Genomic DNA, 16085 nt, shown 5'->3' on the forward strand with positions numbered 1-16085 from the left:
CCTGTGGTCTGTTAGTCATCCTGTGGTCTGTTAGTCACCCTGTGGTCTGTTAGTCACCCTGTGGTCTGTTAGTCACCCTGTGGTCTGTTAGTCATCCTGTGGTCCGTTAGTCACCCTGTGGTCTGATAGTCGTCTGTTAGTCACCCTGTGGTCTGTTAGTAGTCCGGTAGTCACCCTGTGGTCTGTTAGTCACCCTGTGGTCTGTTAGTCACCCTGTGGTCTGTTAGTCACCCTGTGGTCTATTAGTCACCCTGTGGTCTGTTAGTCACCCTGTGGTCTGTTAGTCACCCTGTGGTCTGTTAGTCACCCTGTGGTCTGTTAGTCACCCTGTGGTCTGTTAGTCACCCTGTGGTCTGTTAGTCACCCTGTGGTCTGTTAGTCACCCTGTGGTCTGTTAGTCATCCTGTGGTCTGTTAGTCATCATGTGGTCTGTTAGTAGTCCGTTAGTCACCCTGTGGTCTGTTAGTAGTCCGTTAGTCATCCTGTAGTCTGTTAGTCATCCTGTGGTCTGTTAGTCATCCTGTGGTCTGTTAGTCATCCTGTGGTCTGTTAGTCACGCTGTGGTCTGTTAGTCACCCTGTGGTCTGTTAGTCACCCTGTGGTCTGTTAGTCATCCTGTGGTCCGTTAGTCACCCTGTGGTCTGTTAGTCATCCTGTGGTCTGTTAGTCGTCCGTTAGTCACCCTGTGGTCTGTTAGTCACCCTGTGGTCTGTTAGTCATCCTGTGGTCTGTTAGTCACCCTGTGGTCTGTTAGTCACCCTGTGGTCTGTTAGTCACCCTGTGGTCTGTTAGTCACTCTGTGGTCTGTTAGTCATCCTGTGGTCCGTTAGTCACCCTGTGGTCTGATAGTCGTCTGTTAGTCACCCTGTGGTCTGTTAGTAGTCCGGTAGTCACCCTGTGGTCTGTTAGTCACCCTGTGGTCTGTTAGTCACCCTGTGTTCTGTTAGTCACCCTGTGATCTGTTAGTCACCCTGTGGTCTGTTAGTCATCCTGTGGTCTGTTAGTCATCCTGTGGTCTGTTAGTCACCCTGTGGTCTGTTAGTCACCCTGTGGTCTGTTAGTCACCCTGTTGTCTGTTAGTCACCCTGTGGTCTGTTAGTCACCCTGTGGTCTATTAGTCATCCTGTGTTCCATTAGTCACCCTGTGGTCTGTTAGTCACCCTGTGGTCTGTTAGTCACCCTGTGGTCTGTTAGTCATCCTGTGGTCTGTTAGTCACCCTGTGGTCTGTTAGTCACCCTGTGGTCTGTTAGTCACCCTGTGGTCTATTAGTCATCCTGTGGTCTGTTAGTCACCTTGTGGTCTGTTAGTCACCCTGTGGTCTGTTAGTCACCCTGTGGTCTGTTAGTAGTCTGTTAGTCACCCTGTGGTCTGTTAGTCACCCTGTGGTATGTTAGTCACCCTGTGGTCTGTTAGTCATCCTGTGGTCTGTTAGTCATCCTGTGGTCTGTTAGTCACCCTGTGGTCTGTTAGTCATCCTGTGGTCTGGTAGTCACCCTGTGGTCTGTTAGTCATCCTGTGGTCTGTTAGTCATCCTGTGGTCTGGTAGTCACCCTGTGGTCTGTTAGTAGTCCGTTAGTCACCCTGTGGTCTGTTAGTCACCCTGTGGTCTGTTAGTCAACCTGTGGTCTGTTAGTCACCCTGTGGTCTGTTAGTCACCCTGTGGTCTGTTAGACACCCTGTGGTCTGTTATTCACCCTGTGGTCCGTTAGTCACCCTGTGGTCTAGGGTCACAGTCTCTAGTCTAGGGTCACAGGCTCTAGTCTAGGGTCACAGCCTCTAGTCTAGGGTCACAGCATCTAGTCTAGCGTCACAGCCTCTACTCTAGGGTTACAGGCTCTAGTCTAGGGTCACACCCTTTACTCTAGGGCCTCAGCCTCTAGTCTAAGGTCACAGCCTCTAGGGTCACATTCTCTAAGGTCACAGCCTCTAGGGTAACAGCCTCTTGTCTCGGGTAACAGCCTCTAGTCCTCTAGTCTAGGGTAATAGCCTCTAGTCTAGGGTAACAGCCTCTAGTCTAGTGTAACAGCCTCTAGTCCTCTAGTCTAGGGTAACAGCCTCTAGTCCTCTAGTCTAGGGTAATAGCCTCTAGTCCTCTAGTCTATGGTAACAGCCTCTAGTCTAGGGTCACAGACTATAGTCCTCTAGTCTAGGGTAATAGCCTCTAGTCCTCTAGTCTAGGGTAACAGACTCTAGACTCGGGTAACAGCCTCTAGTCTAGGGTCACAGCCTCTAGTCCTCTAGTCTCGGGTAACAAGCTCTATTCTAGGGTCACAGCCTCTAGTCTAGGGTCACAGCCTCTAGTCTAGGGTCACAACCTCTAGTCCTCTAGCCTAGGGTAACAGCCTCTAGTCTAGGGTAACATGCTCTAGTCCTCTAGTCCAGGGTAACAGCCTCTAGTCCTAGTCCTTGAGTCTATGGTAACAGCCTCTAGTCTAGGGTCACAGCCTCTAGTCTAGGGTCACATCCTCTAGTCCTCTAGTCTTGGGTAACAGGCTCTAGTCTAGGGTCACAGCCTCTAGTCCTCTGGTCTTGGATAACAGGCTCTAGTCTAGGGTCACAGGCTCTACTCTAGGGTAACAGCCTCTAGTCTAGGGTAACAGGCTCTAGTCTAGGGTCACAGCCTCTAGTCCCCTGGTCTAGGGTAACAGGCTCTAGTCTATGGTAATAGCCTCTAGTCTAGGGTCACAGCCTCTAGTCCTCTAGTCTTGGGTAACAGGCTCTAGTCTAGGTTCACAGCCTCTAGTCTAGGGTAACAGCCTTTAGTCCTCTAGTTTTGGGTAACAGGCTCTAGTCTAGGGTCACATACAGTTTGGAGGGAGTGAGGTGGCATTTTGATTTGGATTTTGTATATTTTGTCTCTGTCTGGAGGCTGAGTCTTGGGTAACAGGCTCAGATGAACCAACAGCAGGGTAAAGCCTTTACAGCTAACAGGCTAGTCTAGGGATACAGAGGAGAGGGGATTTTGGGGGTGGATATTTTGTCTCTGCTGGATGCTGATCAAAGCCAGATGAACCAACAGCAGTAAATTACAGCTAACAGGCTACAGGATAAGAGGAGAGGGGAGAGGAGAGGAGAGGAGAGAGAGGAGAGAAGAGGAGAGGAGAGGGGAGAGAGGAGAGGAGAGGAGAGGAGAGGAGAGGAGAGGAGAGGAGAGGAGAGGAGAGGAGAGGAGAGGAGAGGGGAGAGGAGGGGAGGGGAGGGGAGAGGAGAGGAGAGGAGAGGAGAGGAGAGGAGAGGAGAGAGGAGGGGAGAGGAGAGGAGAGGGAGAGGAGAGGAGAGGAGAGGAGAGGAGAGGAGAGGAGAGGAGAGGAGAGGAGAGGAGAGAGGGGGAAGGGGAGAGGAGAGGAGAGGAGGGGTAAGGTGAGGAGGAGAGAGGAGAGTTAGGGGAGATTGGAAAGGTGAGGAGAGGGGAGGAGAGGATGGGAGAGGTGAGAGGGAAGGGGAGAGGAGAGGAGAGGAGGGGGAAGAGGAGAGGAGAGGAGAGAGAGAAGGGGAGAGGGGGGAGGGGGAGGGAGGAGAGGAGGGGAGAGGTGAGGAGGGGGAGGAGATGGGAGAGGGGAGGAAGGGGGAGGAGAGGAGGGGAGGGGAGAGGGGAGAGGTGAGGAGGGGGAGGAGAGGAGAGAGAAGGGGAGAGGAGAGGAGAGGAGAGAGAAGGGGAGAGGAGGGGAGGGGAGGGGAGGGGAGGGGAGGAGGGGAGGAGAGGAGAGGAGGGGAGAGGGGAGGAGGGGGAGGAGATGGGAGAGGGGAGGAAGGGGGAGGGAGGAGGAGGGGGGAGAGGGGAGAGGTGAGGAGGGGGAGGGGAGAGAGAGGGGGAGGAGAGGAGAGGAGAGAGAAGGGGAGAGGAGGAGGGAGGGAGAGGTGAGGGGAGAAGGGGAGGAGGGAGAGAGAGGGGAGAGGAGAGGAGGGGGGGAGAGGAGAGGAGAGGGAGAGGAAGGGAGCAGTAAAATAGAACTAACAGGCGGCAGGATAAAAGTGGGACCATGTGGCTCCAATTACCCTACCAGACCTCATCACCTCGCCCCCTTAGGGTGCCATTCGGGACGCAAACAATAACACCCCTCTCCTCACAGCCATGACCCTCATCTCTCATCCTCCTAACAACATAACACCCCTCTCCTCACAGCCATGACCCTCATCCCTCCCTCCTAACATCATAACACCCCTCTCCTCATACCTGGGGTGATTTATTGTTGAGTTGTTTAACTATTTAGGCTGTGTGTATTTTCTCAGCTCTATCTGTGTATTTGGCCACACACTGCAACCATTGTTTCAGCAGCAGGAACTGGTTGCTCTGAGCTGCTGGGGAAGAACAGAACTATATAAGGAGAGAAAGAGAGAGACAGCTAGAGAGAGAGACAGTGAGAGAGAGACAGTGAGAGAGAGACAGTGAGAGAGAGAGACAGCGAGAGAGAGAGACAGTGAGAGAGAGACAGTGAGAGAGAGACAGTGAGAGAGAGAGAGAGACAGCTAGAGAGAGACAGCGAGAGAGAGAGACAGTGAGAGAGAGACAGCGAGAGAGAGAGACAGCGAGAGAGAGAGACAGCTGGAGAGAGAGACAGCGAGAGAGAGACAGTGAGGGAGAGACGGTGAGAGAGAGAGACAGCGAGAGAGAGAGAGAGAGAGACAGCTAGAGAGAGAGACGGCTGGAGAGAGAGACAGCGAGAGAGAGACAGCGAGAGAGAGAGAAAGCGAGAGAGAGAGAGACAGCGAGAGAGAGAGACAGCGAGAGAGAGACAGTGAGGGAGAGACAGCTAGAGAGAGAGACAGTGAGGGAGAGACAGCTAGAGAGAGAGACAGTGAGAGAGAGACAGCTAGAGAGAGAGACAGTGAGAGAGAGACAGCGAGAGAGAGAGACAGTGAGAGAGAGACAGCTAGAGAGAGAGACAGCGAGAGAGAGAGACAGCGAGAGAGAGAGACAGTGAGAGAGAGACAGCGAGAGAGAGAGACAGCGAGAGAGAGAGACAGCTGGAGAGGGAGACAGCGAGAGAGAGAGACAGTGAGGGAGAGACAGTGAGAGAGAGAGACAGAGAGAGAGAGAGAGACAGAGAGAGAGAGAGAGAGAGAGAGAGAGAGAGAGAGAGAGAGAGAGAGAGAGAGAGAGAGAGAGACAGCTAGAGTGAGAGACGGCTGGAGAGAGAGACAGCGAGAGAGAGACAGTGAGAGAGAGAGACAGCGAGAGAGAGAGACAGCGAGAGAGAGACAGCTAGAGAGAGAGACAGCTAGAGAGAGACAGCTAGAGAGAGAGAGAGTGAGAGAGATACAGCTAGAGAGAGAGAGACAGCTAGAGAGAGAGAGACAGCTAGAGAGAGAGACAGCTAGAGAGGGAGACAGCTAGAGAGAGGGAGACAGCTAGATAGAGGGAGACGGCTAGAGAGAGAGACAGCTGGAGAGAGAGACAGCGAGAGAGAGAGAGACAGCTAGAGAGAGAGACAGCTAGAGAGAGAGAGACAGCTAGAGAGAGAGAGACAGCTAGAGATGGAGACAGCTAGAGAGGGAGACAGCGAGAGAGAGACAGCTAGAGAGAGAGACAGCTAGAGAGAGATAGCGAGAGAGAGATAGCGAGAGAGAGACACAGCTAGAGAGACAGCTAGAGAGAGAGACAGCTAGAGAGAGAGAGACAGCTATAGAGAGAGAGACATCAAGAGAGAGACAGCTAGAGAGGGAGACAGCTAGAGGGAGACAGTTAGAGAGAGAGACAGCTAGAGTAGAGAGATAGGCAGCTATAGAGAGAGACAGCTAGAGAGAGAGACAGCTAGAGAGAGAGAGACAGCTAGAGAGAGAGACAGCTAGGGAGAGAGGCGGCTATAGAGAGAGACAGCTAGAGAGATTTGACAGTTATAGAGAGAGAGAGACAGCTAGAGAGAGAGATACAGCGAGCGAAATTAGAGACACATATTTCCCTCAGATTACACAGATCCACAAAGAATTATAAAACAAATCCCATTTTGATAATCTCCCTGTAGGGATTTGATAATCTAATCTGTAGGGAGTAGACTGCTCTGAGCTGCTGGGGAAGAACAGAACTATATAAGGAGAGAAAGAGAGAGACAGCTAGAGAGAGAGACAGTGAGAGAGAGACAGTGAGAGAGAGACAGTGAGAGAGAGACAGTGAGAGAGAGACAGTGAGAGAGAGAGACAGCGAGAGAGAGAGACAGTGAGAGAGAGACAGTGAGAGAGAGACAGTGAGAGAGAGAGACAGCTAGAGAGAGACAGCGAGAGAGAGAGACAGTGAGAGAGACAGCGAGAGAGAGAGACAGCGAGAGAGAGAGACAGCTGGAGAGAGAGACAGCGAGAGAGAGACAGTGAGGGAGAGACGGTGAGAGAGAGAGACAGCGAGAGAGAGAGAGAGAGAGACAGCGAGAGAGAGAGACGGCTGGAGAGACAGCGAGAGAGAGACAGCTAGAGAGAGAGAGAGAGAGACAGCGAGACAGAGAGAGAGACAGCGAGAGAGAGAGACAGCTGGAGAGAGAGACAGCGAGAGAGAGACAGTGAGGAGAGACAGCTAGAGAGAGAGACAGTGAGGGAGAGACAGCTAGAGAGAGAGACAGTGAGAGAGAGACAGCGAGAGAGAGAGACAGCGAGAGAGAGAGACAGCTGGAGAGGGAGACAGCGAGAGAGAGACAGTGAGGGAGAGACAGTGAGAGAGAGAGACAGCGAGAGAGAGAGAGAGAGAGAGAGAGAGAGAGAGAGAGAGAGAGAGAGAGAGAGAGAGAGAGAGAGAGAGAGAGAGAGAGAGAGAGAGACAGCTAGAGTGAGAGACGGCTGGAGAGAGAGACAGCGAGAGAGAGACAGTGAGAGAGAGAGACAGCGAGAGAGAGAGACAGCGAGAGAGAGACAGCTAGAGAGAGAGACAGCGAGAGAGAGAGACAGCTAGAGAGAGACAGCTAGAGAGAGAGAGAGTGAGAGAGATACAGCTAGAGAGAGAGAGACAGCTAGAGAGAGAGAGACAGCTAGAGAGAGAGAGACAGCTAGAGGGAGACAGCTAGAGACAGAGAGGAGACAGCTAGATAGAGGAGAGACAGCTAGAGAGAGAGACAGCTGGAGAGAGAGACAGCGAGAGAGAGAGGGAGACAGCTAGAGAGAGAGACAGCTAGAGGGAGACGGAGAGAGAGAGACAGCTAGAGAGAGAGAGACAGCTAGAGATGGAGACAGCTAGAGAGGGAGACAGCTAGAGAGAGAGAGACAGCTAGAGAGAGAGACAGCTAGAGAGAGATAGAGACAGAGAGAGAGATAGCGAGAGAGAGACACAGCTAGAGAGACAGCTAGAGAGAGAGACAGCTAGAGAGAGAGAGACAGCTATAGAGAGAGAGACATCAAGAGAGAGACAGCTAGAGAGGGAGACAGCTAGAGGGAGACAGTTAGAGAGAGAGACAGCCAGAGTAGAGAGAGAGGCAGCTATAGAGAGAGACAGCTAGAGAGAGAGACAGCTAGAGAGAGAGAGACAGCTAGAGAGAGAGACAGCTAGGGAGAGAGGCGGCTATAGAGAGAGACAGCTAGAGAGATTTGACAGTTATAGAGAGAGAGAGACAGCTAGAGAGAGAGATACAGCGAGCGAAATTAGAGACACATATTTCCCTCAGATTACACAGATCCACAAAGAATTATAAAACAAATCCCATTTTGATAATCTCCCTGTAGGGATTTGATAATCTGATCTGTAGGGAGTAGACTGCTCTGAGCTGCTGGGGAAGAACAGAACTATATAAGGAGAGAAAGAGAGAGACAGCTAGAGAGAGAGACAGTGAGAGAGAGACAGTGAGAGAGAGACAGTGAGAGAGAGACAGTGAGAGAGAGAGACAGCGAGAGAGAGAGACAGTGAGAGAGAGAGACAGTGAGAGAGAGACAGTGAGAGAGAGACAGTGAGAGAGAGAGACAGCTAGAGAGAGACAGCGAGAGAGAGAGACAGTGAGAGAGACAGCGAGAGAGAGAGACAGCGAGAGAGAGAGACAGCTGGAGAGAGAGACAGCGAGAGAGAGACAGTGAGGGAGAGACGGTGAGAGAGAGAGACAGCGAGAGAGAGAGAGAGACAGCTAGAGAGAGAGACGGCTGGAGAGACAGCGAGAGAGAGACAGCGAGAGAGAGAGAAAGCGAGAGAGAGAGAGACAGCGAGAGAGAGAGACAGCTGGAGAGAGAGACAGCGAGAGAGAGACAGTGAGGGAGAGACAGCTAGAGAGAGAGACAGTGAGGGAGAGACAGCTAGAGAGAGAGACAGTGAGAGAGAGACAGCGAGAGAGAGAGACAGTGAGAGAGAGACAGCTAGAGAGAGAGACAGTGAGAGAGAGACAGCGAGAGAGAGAGACAGCGAGAGAGAGAGACCGCTAGAGAGAGAGACAGTGAGAGAGAGACAGCGAGAGAGAGAGACAGCGAGAGAGAGAGACAGCTGGAGAGGGAGACAGCGAGAGAGAGACAGTGAGGGAGAGACGGTGAGAGAGAGAGACAGCGAGAGAGAGAGACAGCGAGAGAGAGAGAGAGAGAGAGAGAGAGAGAGAGAGAGAGAGACAGCTAGAGTGAGAGACGGCTGGAGAGAGAGACAGCGAGAGAGAGACAGTGAGAGAGAGAGACAGCGAGAGAGAGAGACAGCGAGAGAGAGACAGCTAGAGAGAGAGACAGCGAGAGAGAGAGAGAGAGAGACAGCTAGAGAGAGAGAAAATCACATTGATTTTTAATGAATTTATTTGCAAATTATGGTGGAAAATAAGTCTAAAGGTCTTAATTACATTGGCTTTGGAGAGCGAGATCACACATTCACCCGGAACAGCTGGTGCTCTCATGCATGGTTCAGTATTGCTTGCCTCGAAGCGAGCATAGAAGGCATTTAAAGTTGCTCGTCTGGTAGGCTCACGCCACTGGGCAGCTCGCAGCCTGATTGTAATTGTGACAGTTTGCAAGCCCTGCCACAACCCAACGAGCGTCAGCATAGTGGGATTCGATCTTGGTCTTGTATTGATGCTTTTCCTGTTTGATGGCTCGTCGGAGGTCGTAGTGGGATTTCTAACATTGGTTAGATTGTAACATTGCAGCTCTAACACACCTGAAACCCCACCTCTTTAAGGAATACCTAGGATAGGATAAGTAATCCCTCTCACCCCACCCCCCCTAAGTTTTAGATGCACTATTGTTAAGTGACTGTCCCACTGGATGTCATAAGGTGAATGCACCAATTTGTAAGTCGCTCTGGATAAGAGCGTCTGCTAAATGACTTAAATGTAAATGTAAATGTTATCAGATGAAACCCAGAACATGTTCCAGTCTGTGAAACAGTCCTGTAGCATTCACCTCATTGGACCACTCCTGTATTTAGCACATCACTGGTACTTCCTGTTTGAGTTTTTTGCTTGTACGCAGGAATCACGAGGACGATGGACACGATGGGGGAAACATTAAGTTAAGATCAGTGCAGTCCGTAGGGCCGTAGGTGCCAGTTTGGATGCAGACAATGTCTGTGAAATATAGATGACGTCCCAGTAACATACACAGAGAGAAACCCGGGAAACATCAGAATCATTTTTAGAGCAACACATTAGAGATAGATCACGTTCACCTATCAGACCGATATCCTGAGGTAAAACTATCATGCTGTTTAATGAAGACAATCAGGATCCTGTGTTTTATAACTGTTTATTTGTTGAGCTGTTCTGTTGTGTTGTATTGCCTTGATAAGTAGAGCGAGCAAAGATGTTTTATAACTAACCCAAGATAAACCACAGCCTGTTGTTTTCAATGGGAGCAAATGAATCATCGTCGGCAGAACAAAGCAAGGTGGTGGGCAAAGATAAGCACGAGAGCCAATTGGCACGTTTTGGCTTTGGTTTTGTCGTGGCATATTTTCTCTATTCCATCCAATAAATATGACCACTGCCCTGGCGAAAGAGGGGCTATGTGGTGGTGTTGTAGGTGGCGTGGGGCCAGACCTCACTACCCTCTGGAGAGCCTTACGGTTGTGGGCGGAGCAGTTGCCGTACCAGGCGGTGATACAGCCCAACAGGATGCTCTCAATTGTGCATCTCTAAAAGTTTGTGAGGGTTTTAGGTGACAAGTCAATTTTCTTTAGCCTCCTGAGGTTGAAGAGACGCTGTTGTGCCTTCTTCACCAGACTGTCTGTGTGGGTGGAGCATTTCAGTTTGTCCGTGATGTGTACGCTGAGGAACTTAAAACTTTCCACTTCACTACTAGTTTACCTTCTCTCACTGGGCTTCCTCTCAGCACCATATTTCCTCCAACTGATTGTCTTCGTTCTAAACGTGTATATATTATCTTTGTCGTTGTCCTCTGACTGCCTTGACTGTCCTGTCTCCATTCTAAACGTGTATATATTATCTTTGTCGTTGTCCTCTGACTGCCTTGACTGTCCTGTCTCCATTCTAAACGTGTATATATTATCTTTGTCGTTGTCCTCTGACTGCCTTGACTGTCCTGTCTCCATTCTAAACGTGTATATATTATCTTTGTCCTCTGACTGAATGTCTCCATTCCTCCAGATTTGGAGCAGCCTTTCCTCAGGAGAAACGGAGGAAGCAACGGGGACCTGGAGACCATCTTCATATCAAGATCCTCCACTCACGTCACAGTACCTTGTCTGGTCACTGTGCCCGACCTCAACGTCACACTTTATCTGGTTGGTACCTTCACGTCTGTCTCTCTCTCTCTCTCTCAGTGCATGCTGGGAGTGTTTTGTAGTTGAGAGGACATGTGTTTTCTTGATTCTGTCTTTGGTATTTTCTTAAAAAAATTTGGTGGAGTTTAGCCACAGTTTTTGTTCAAAGTTAGGGTGGAAGTGGACAGAGTTTTAGTTTCCTGGGGTTTGAACAGTGCGATGGCTTCACAGCGGAGGAGACTCTGTCGATACGGGTTCCTGAAAATGGAGTTGAGGTGGAGGAGGTTCTGCTCGCGGGCGGTGAACAGGTAGAAGCTGAAGTTATACATTCTGTAACCAGAATGAACAAAGCTGTGGCTGTGTTCCTGAAAAGAGTAGATTTTATGGGTTGGCTGATTGCTAGTGGAATATTTGTAAGGGATGTGTTGTTGCCGATTTCTCTTTTTTCGACTCCTTCGACAAGGGTAGTGACCCTGTTTCCGTTCAGTACATATGATCAAATCAGTCGTTTTGGTAAGTTTGTTTTCGTTTGCGGTTTTCGTAAACTGTCGACAGGTTTTTAGGCAGATGCAGTTCAGCACGTTGTTTCGTTCCGGAGGCAAATGTTGATATTTCAGAACAACAATGAGCAACAGTTAAATGTGCATTTTAAAGGGAGGCTCTACGCGGGGTTTGCCACCACAGATAGTCTACGGTGCTTTGAGTGTGGGGGTTTGCCACCACAGATAGTCTGCGGTGCTTTGAGTGTGGGGGTTTGCCACCACAGATAGTCTGCGGTGCTTTGAGTGTGGGGGTTTGCCACCACAGATAGTCTGCGGTGCTTTGAGTGTGGGGGTTTGGGGCATAAGAGCTTCGCGTGCCCACATAAATGCCAAGAGTGTGCAAAGCTGTCATCAAGGCAAAGGGTGGCTATTCGAAGAATATTTGAAGAAAAATATTTTGATTTGTTTAACACTTTTTTGGTTACTACATGATTCCATATGTGTTATTTCATAGTTTTCATGTCTTCACTATTATTCTACAATGTAGAAAATAGTTTTAAGAAAAACTCTTGAACGAGTAGGTGTTGTAAAACGTTCGACCAATTAGTGTATTCAGATGATGTTTCTGTGATGGGCAGGGATGGGCAGGGCATGCAGTCACTAGAGACTAGACTGAAGGTGTACGAGGGAGCCTCGTCAGCTAAGGGGAACTGAGGCAAGGCGAAGCTCTGTTATGTGGGGCATGGAGGGATCCATTGCTTTGACTGTGTTGTAATTTGGTTTATTCTGATTGATTGGATGTTCTGGTCCTGAGGCTTCAGTGTGTTAGTAGAACAGGTTAGTGAACTCAGCCCCAGGACCAGCTGGATGAGGGGACTGAGGCTTCAGTGTGTTAGTAGAACAGGTTAGTGAACTCAGCCCCAGGACCAGCTGGATGAGGGGACTGAGGCTTCAGTGTGTTAGTAGAACAGGTTAGTGAACTCAGCCCCAGGACCAGCTGGATGAGGGGACTGAGGCTTCAGTGTGTTAGTAGAACAGGTTAGTGAACTCAGCCCCAGGACCAGCTGGATGAGGGGACTGAGGCCTCAGTGTGTTAGTAGAACAGGTTAGTGAACTCAGCCCCAGGACCAGCTGGATGAGGGGACTCTTTTCTTTGCTCAGCTCTTGGCATTGCAGGGCTCTCTCTCTCTCTCTCTCTCTCTCTCTCTCTCTCTCTCTCTCTCTCTCTCTCTCTCTCTCTCTCTCTCTCTCTCTCTCTCTCTCTCTCTCTCTCTCTCTCTCTTTCTCTTTCTCTTTCTCTTTCTCTTTCTCTTTCTCTCCTCTTTTCACCAATCACCGTCCATTCTCTTTATTTTCCCAATAGTCATCCTCTTCATCCATTAATATTCTCCTTATCCCCCTCTCATCCCTCTCTCCTCATCCCCCTCTCATTCCTCTCTCCTCTCCTCATCCCCCTCTCCACTCTCATCCCTCTCTCCTCTCTCCCTCTCATCCCACTCTCCCTTCTCATTCCCCCTTCCCCTCTCATCCCTCTCTCCTCATCCCTCTCTCCCCTCTCATCCCTCTCTCCCTCTCATTCCACTCTCCCCTCTCATCCCCTCTTCCCCTCTCATTCCTCTCTCCTCTCGTCATCCCCCTCTCCACTCTCATCCCTCTCTCCTCATCCCCCTCTCATTCCTCTCTCCTCTCCTCTCTCCCCTCTCATCCCTCTCTCCCCTCTCATCCCACTCCCTTCTCACCCCCCTTCCCCTCTCATCCCTCTCTCCTCATCCCTCATCCCCCTCTCATTCCTCTCTCCTCTCCTCATCCCTCTCTCCCCTCTCATCCCACTCTCCCCTCTCATCCCCCCTTCCCCTCTCATCCCTCTCTCCTCATCACTCTCTCCCCTCTCATCCCTCTCTCCCATCTCATCCCTCTCTTCTATCTCATCCCACTCTCCCCTCTCATCCCCTCTTCCCCTCTCATACCTCTCTCCTCATCCCCCTCTCATTCCTCTCTCCTCTCTTCATCCCTCTCCCCTCTCATCCCCCTCCCCCTCCCCCTCTCATTATTCTCTCCTCATCCCAGATACTCTCCTCTCATCCCCCCCTCTCCCCTCTCATCCCCCTCACCCCTCTCATCCCCCTCCCCCCTCATCCCCCTCCCCCTCTCATCCCAATCTCCCCTCTCATCCCCCTCCCCCTCTCATCCCAATCTCCCCTCTCATCACCCTCCCCCTCTCATCCCTCTCTCCCCTCTCATCCCTCTCTCCCCTCTCATCCCCCTCTCCCCTCTCATCCCCCTCCCCCTCTCATCCCTCTCTCCCCTCTCGTCCCCCTTCTCCCCTCTCATCCCCCTCCCCCTCTCATCCCTCGCTCCCCTCTCGTCCCCCACTAATTTCTCTCTCCTTGACCCCCTCTCCTCTCATCTCTCTCTCCTCTCCTCATCCCCTTCTCCCCTCTCATTCATCTCTCCTCATCCCCCTCTCCTCTCATCCTCCTCTCCTCTCATCCCTCTCTCCCCTCTCATCCCTCTCATCCCCCTCTCCACTCTCATTCCTCTCTCCTCGTCCCCCTCTCCTCTCATCCCTCTCTCCCCTCTCATTCCACTCTCCCCTCTCATTCCTCTCTCCTCTCATCCCTCTCTCCTCTCATCCCTCTCTCCCCTCTCATTCCACTCTCCCCTCTCATTCCTCTCTCCTCTCATCCCTCTCTCCTCTCATCCCTCTCTCCCCTCTCATTCCACTCTCCCCTCTCATTCCTCTCTCCTCTCATCCCTCTCTCCTCTCATCCCTCTCTCCCCTCTCATTCCACTCTCCCCTCTCATTCCTCTCTCCTCTCCTCATCCCTCATCCCCCTCTCATTCCTCTCTCCTCGTCCCCCTCTCCTCTCATCCCTCTCTCCCCTCTCATTCCACTCTCCCCTCTCATTCCTCTCTCCTCATCCCCCTCTCCTCTCATCCCTCTCTCCTCTCCTCCTCCCCCTCTCCTCTCTCATCCCTATCTCCTCTCCTCTCTCATCCCTCTCTCCTCTCCTCATCCCCCTCTCCCCTCTCATCCCTCTCTCCTCTCTTCTCTCCCCAGTGGGAGACAATGTCTATGCCCCTGGAGGATGAGGGGATGGTGTGGGACAGTAAAAGAGGCTGGTCCATCCCGAGACAAACCTTAGACTCCAGACCGTTCCTCTTCGGATTGTACTGCCAAGCTGGACTACAGGGGAGAGTGTACCGCTCTCCCCACTACGTGGTTCACTTCACAGGTAACTATGCACTACATAGTACACACTACCTAGTACACAGCCACCCTACATGAAAAAGATGACCTCTCCACCCTCAGGTTGACAGAACACACTACCTAGTACACAGCCACCCTACATGAATAAGATGACCTCTCCACCCTCAGGTTGACAGAACACTAGTACAACTAGAGACCTAAGGGTCTCTTGACCTCTTGACTGATAGGAAATGAGAGTCATAATTAAAGTATTTTATTTCAGGGATGGATTTCCTCCCAGTCCATACTGCATGTCTCTCTATATCATTAGAGATAGCCATACTGCATGTCTCTATATCATTAGAGATGGCCATACTGCATGTCTCTCTATATCATTAGAGATGGCCATACTGCATGTCTCTCTATATCATTAGAGATGGCCATACTGCATGTCTCTCTATATCATTAGAGATGGCCATACTGCATGTCTCTCTATATCATTAGAGATGGCCATACTGCATGTCTCTCTATATCATTAGAGACGGCCATACTGCATCTCTCTATATCATTAGAGATGGCCATACTGCATGTCTCTCTATATCATTAGAGACGGCCATACTGCATCTCTCTATATCATTAGAGATGGCCATACTGCATGTCTCTATATCATTAGAGGTGGCCATACTACATGTCTCTATATCATTAGAGATGGCCATACTGCATGTCTCTCTATCATTAGAGATGGCCATACTGCATGTCTCTCTATATCATTAGAGATGGCCATACTGCATGTCTCTATATCATTAGAGATGGCCATACTGCATGTCTCTATATCATTAGAGGTGGCCATACTACATGTCTCATACTACATGTCTCTATATCATTAGAGATGGCCATACTACATATCTCTCTATATCATTAGAGATGGCCATACTGCATGTCTCTATATCATTAGAGATGGCCATACTGCATGTCTCTCTATATCATTAGAGATGGCCATACTGCATGTCTCTCTATATCATTAGAGATGGCCATACTGCATGTCTCTCTATATCATTAGAGATAGCCATACTGCATGTCTCTATATCATTAGAGATGGCCATACTGCATGTCTCTCTATATCATTAGAGATGGCCATACTGCATGTCTCTCTATATCATTAGAGATGGCCATACTGCATGTCTCTATATCATTAGAGATGGCCATACTGCATGTCTCTCTATATCATTAGAGATGGCCATACTGCATGTCTCTCTATATCATTAGAGATGGCCATACTGCATGTCTCTATATCATTAGAGATGGCCATACTGCATGTCTCTATATAATTAGAGGTGGCCATACTACATGTCTCATACTACATGTCTCTATATCATTAGAGATGGCCATACTACATATCTCTCTATATCATTAGAGATGGCCATACTGCATGTCTCTATATCATTAGAGATGGCCATATCATGGTTCTTCTGTAGCTCAGTTGGTAGAGCATGGCGCTTGTAACGCCAGGGTAGTGGGTTCGATCCCCGGGACCACCCATACGTAGGATGTATGCACACATGACTGTAAGTCGCTTTGGATAAAAGCGTCTGCTAAATAGCATATATTATTTATTATTATTTATTATATTCATTAGAGATGGCCATACTGCATGTCTCTCTATATCATTAGAGATGGCCATACTGCATGTCTCTCTATATCATTAGAGATAGCCATACTGCATGTCTCTATATCATTAGAGATGGCCATACTGCATGTCTCTCTATATCATTAGAGATGGCCATACTGCATGTCTCTCTATATCATTAGAGATGGCCA

General features: G+C 50.0%; 1 protein-coding gene across 3 annotated transcripts in view; it reads left to right on the top strand.

Annotated features, from left to right (window-relative positions):
• Positions 1-16085, top strand: part of LOC124011396 (vascular endothelial growth factor receptor 3-like) — a 220323-nt gene that overhangs the window by 124379 nt on the left and 79859 nt on the right. For all 3 annotated transcript variants that reach the window (XM_046324723.1, XM_046324722.1, XM_046324724.1), the window contains exons 4-5: positions 10480-10616; positions 14139-14313. In XM_046324723.1, coding sequence (XP_046180679.1) covers positions 10480-10616; positions 14139-14313 — 312 coding nt within the window. The remainder of the gene's footprint in view (positions 1-10479; positions 10617-14138; positions 14314-16085) is intronic.

The sequence above is a fragment of the Oncorhynchus gorbuscha genome, linkage group LG23 (genome assembly GCF_021184085.1).
Source record: "Oncorhynchus gorbuscha isolate QuinsamMale2020 ecotype Even-year linkage group LG23, OgorEven_v1.0, whole genome shotgun sequence".
In the NCBI taxonomy this organism is placed as follows: domain Eukaryota; kingdom Metazoa; phylum Chordata; class Actinopteri; order Salmoniformes; family Salmonidae; genus Oncorhynchus; species Oncorhynchus gorbuscha.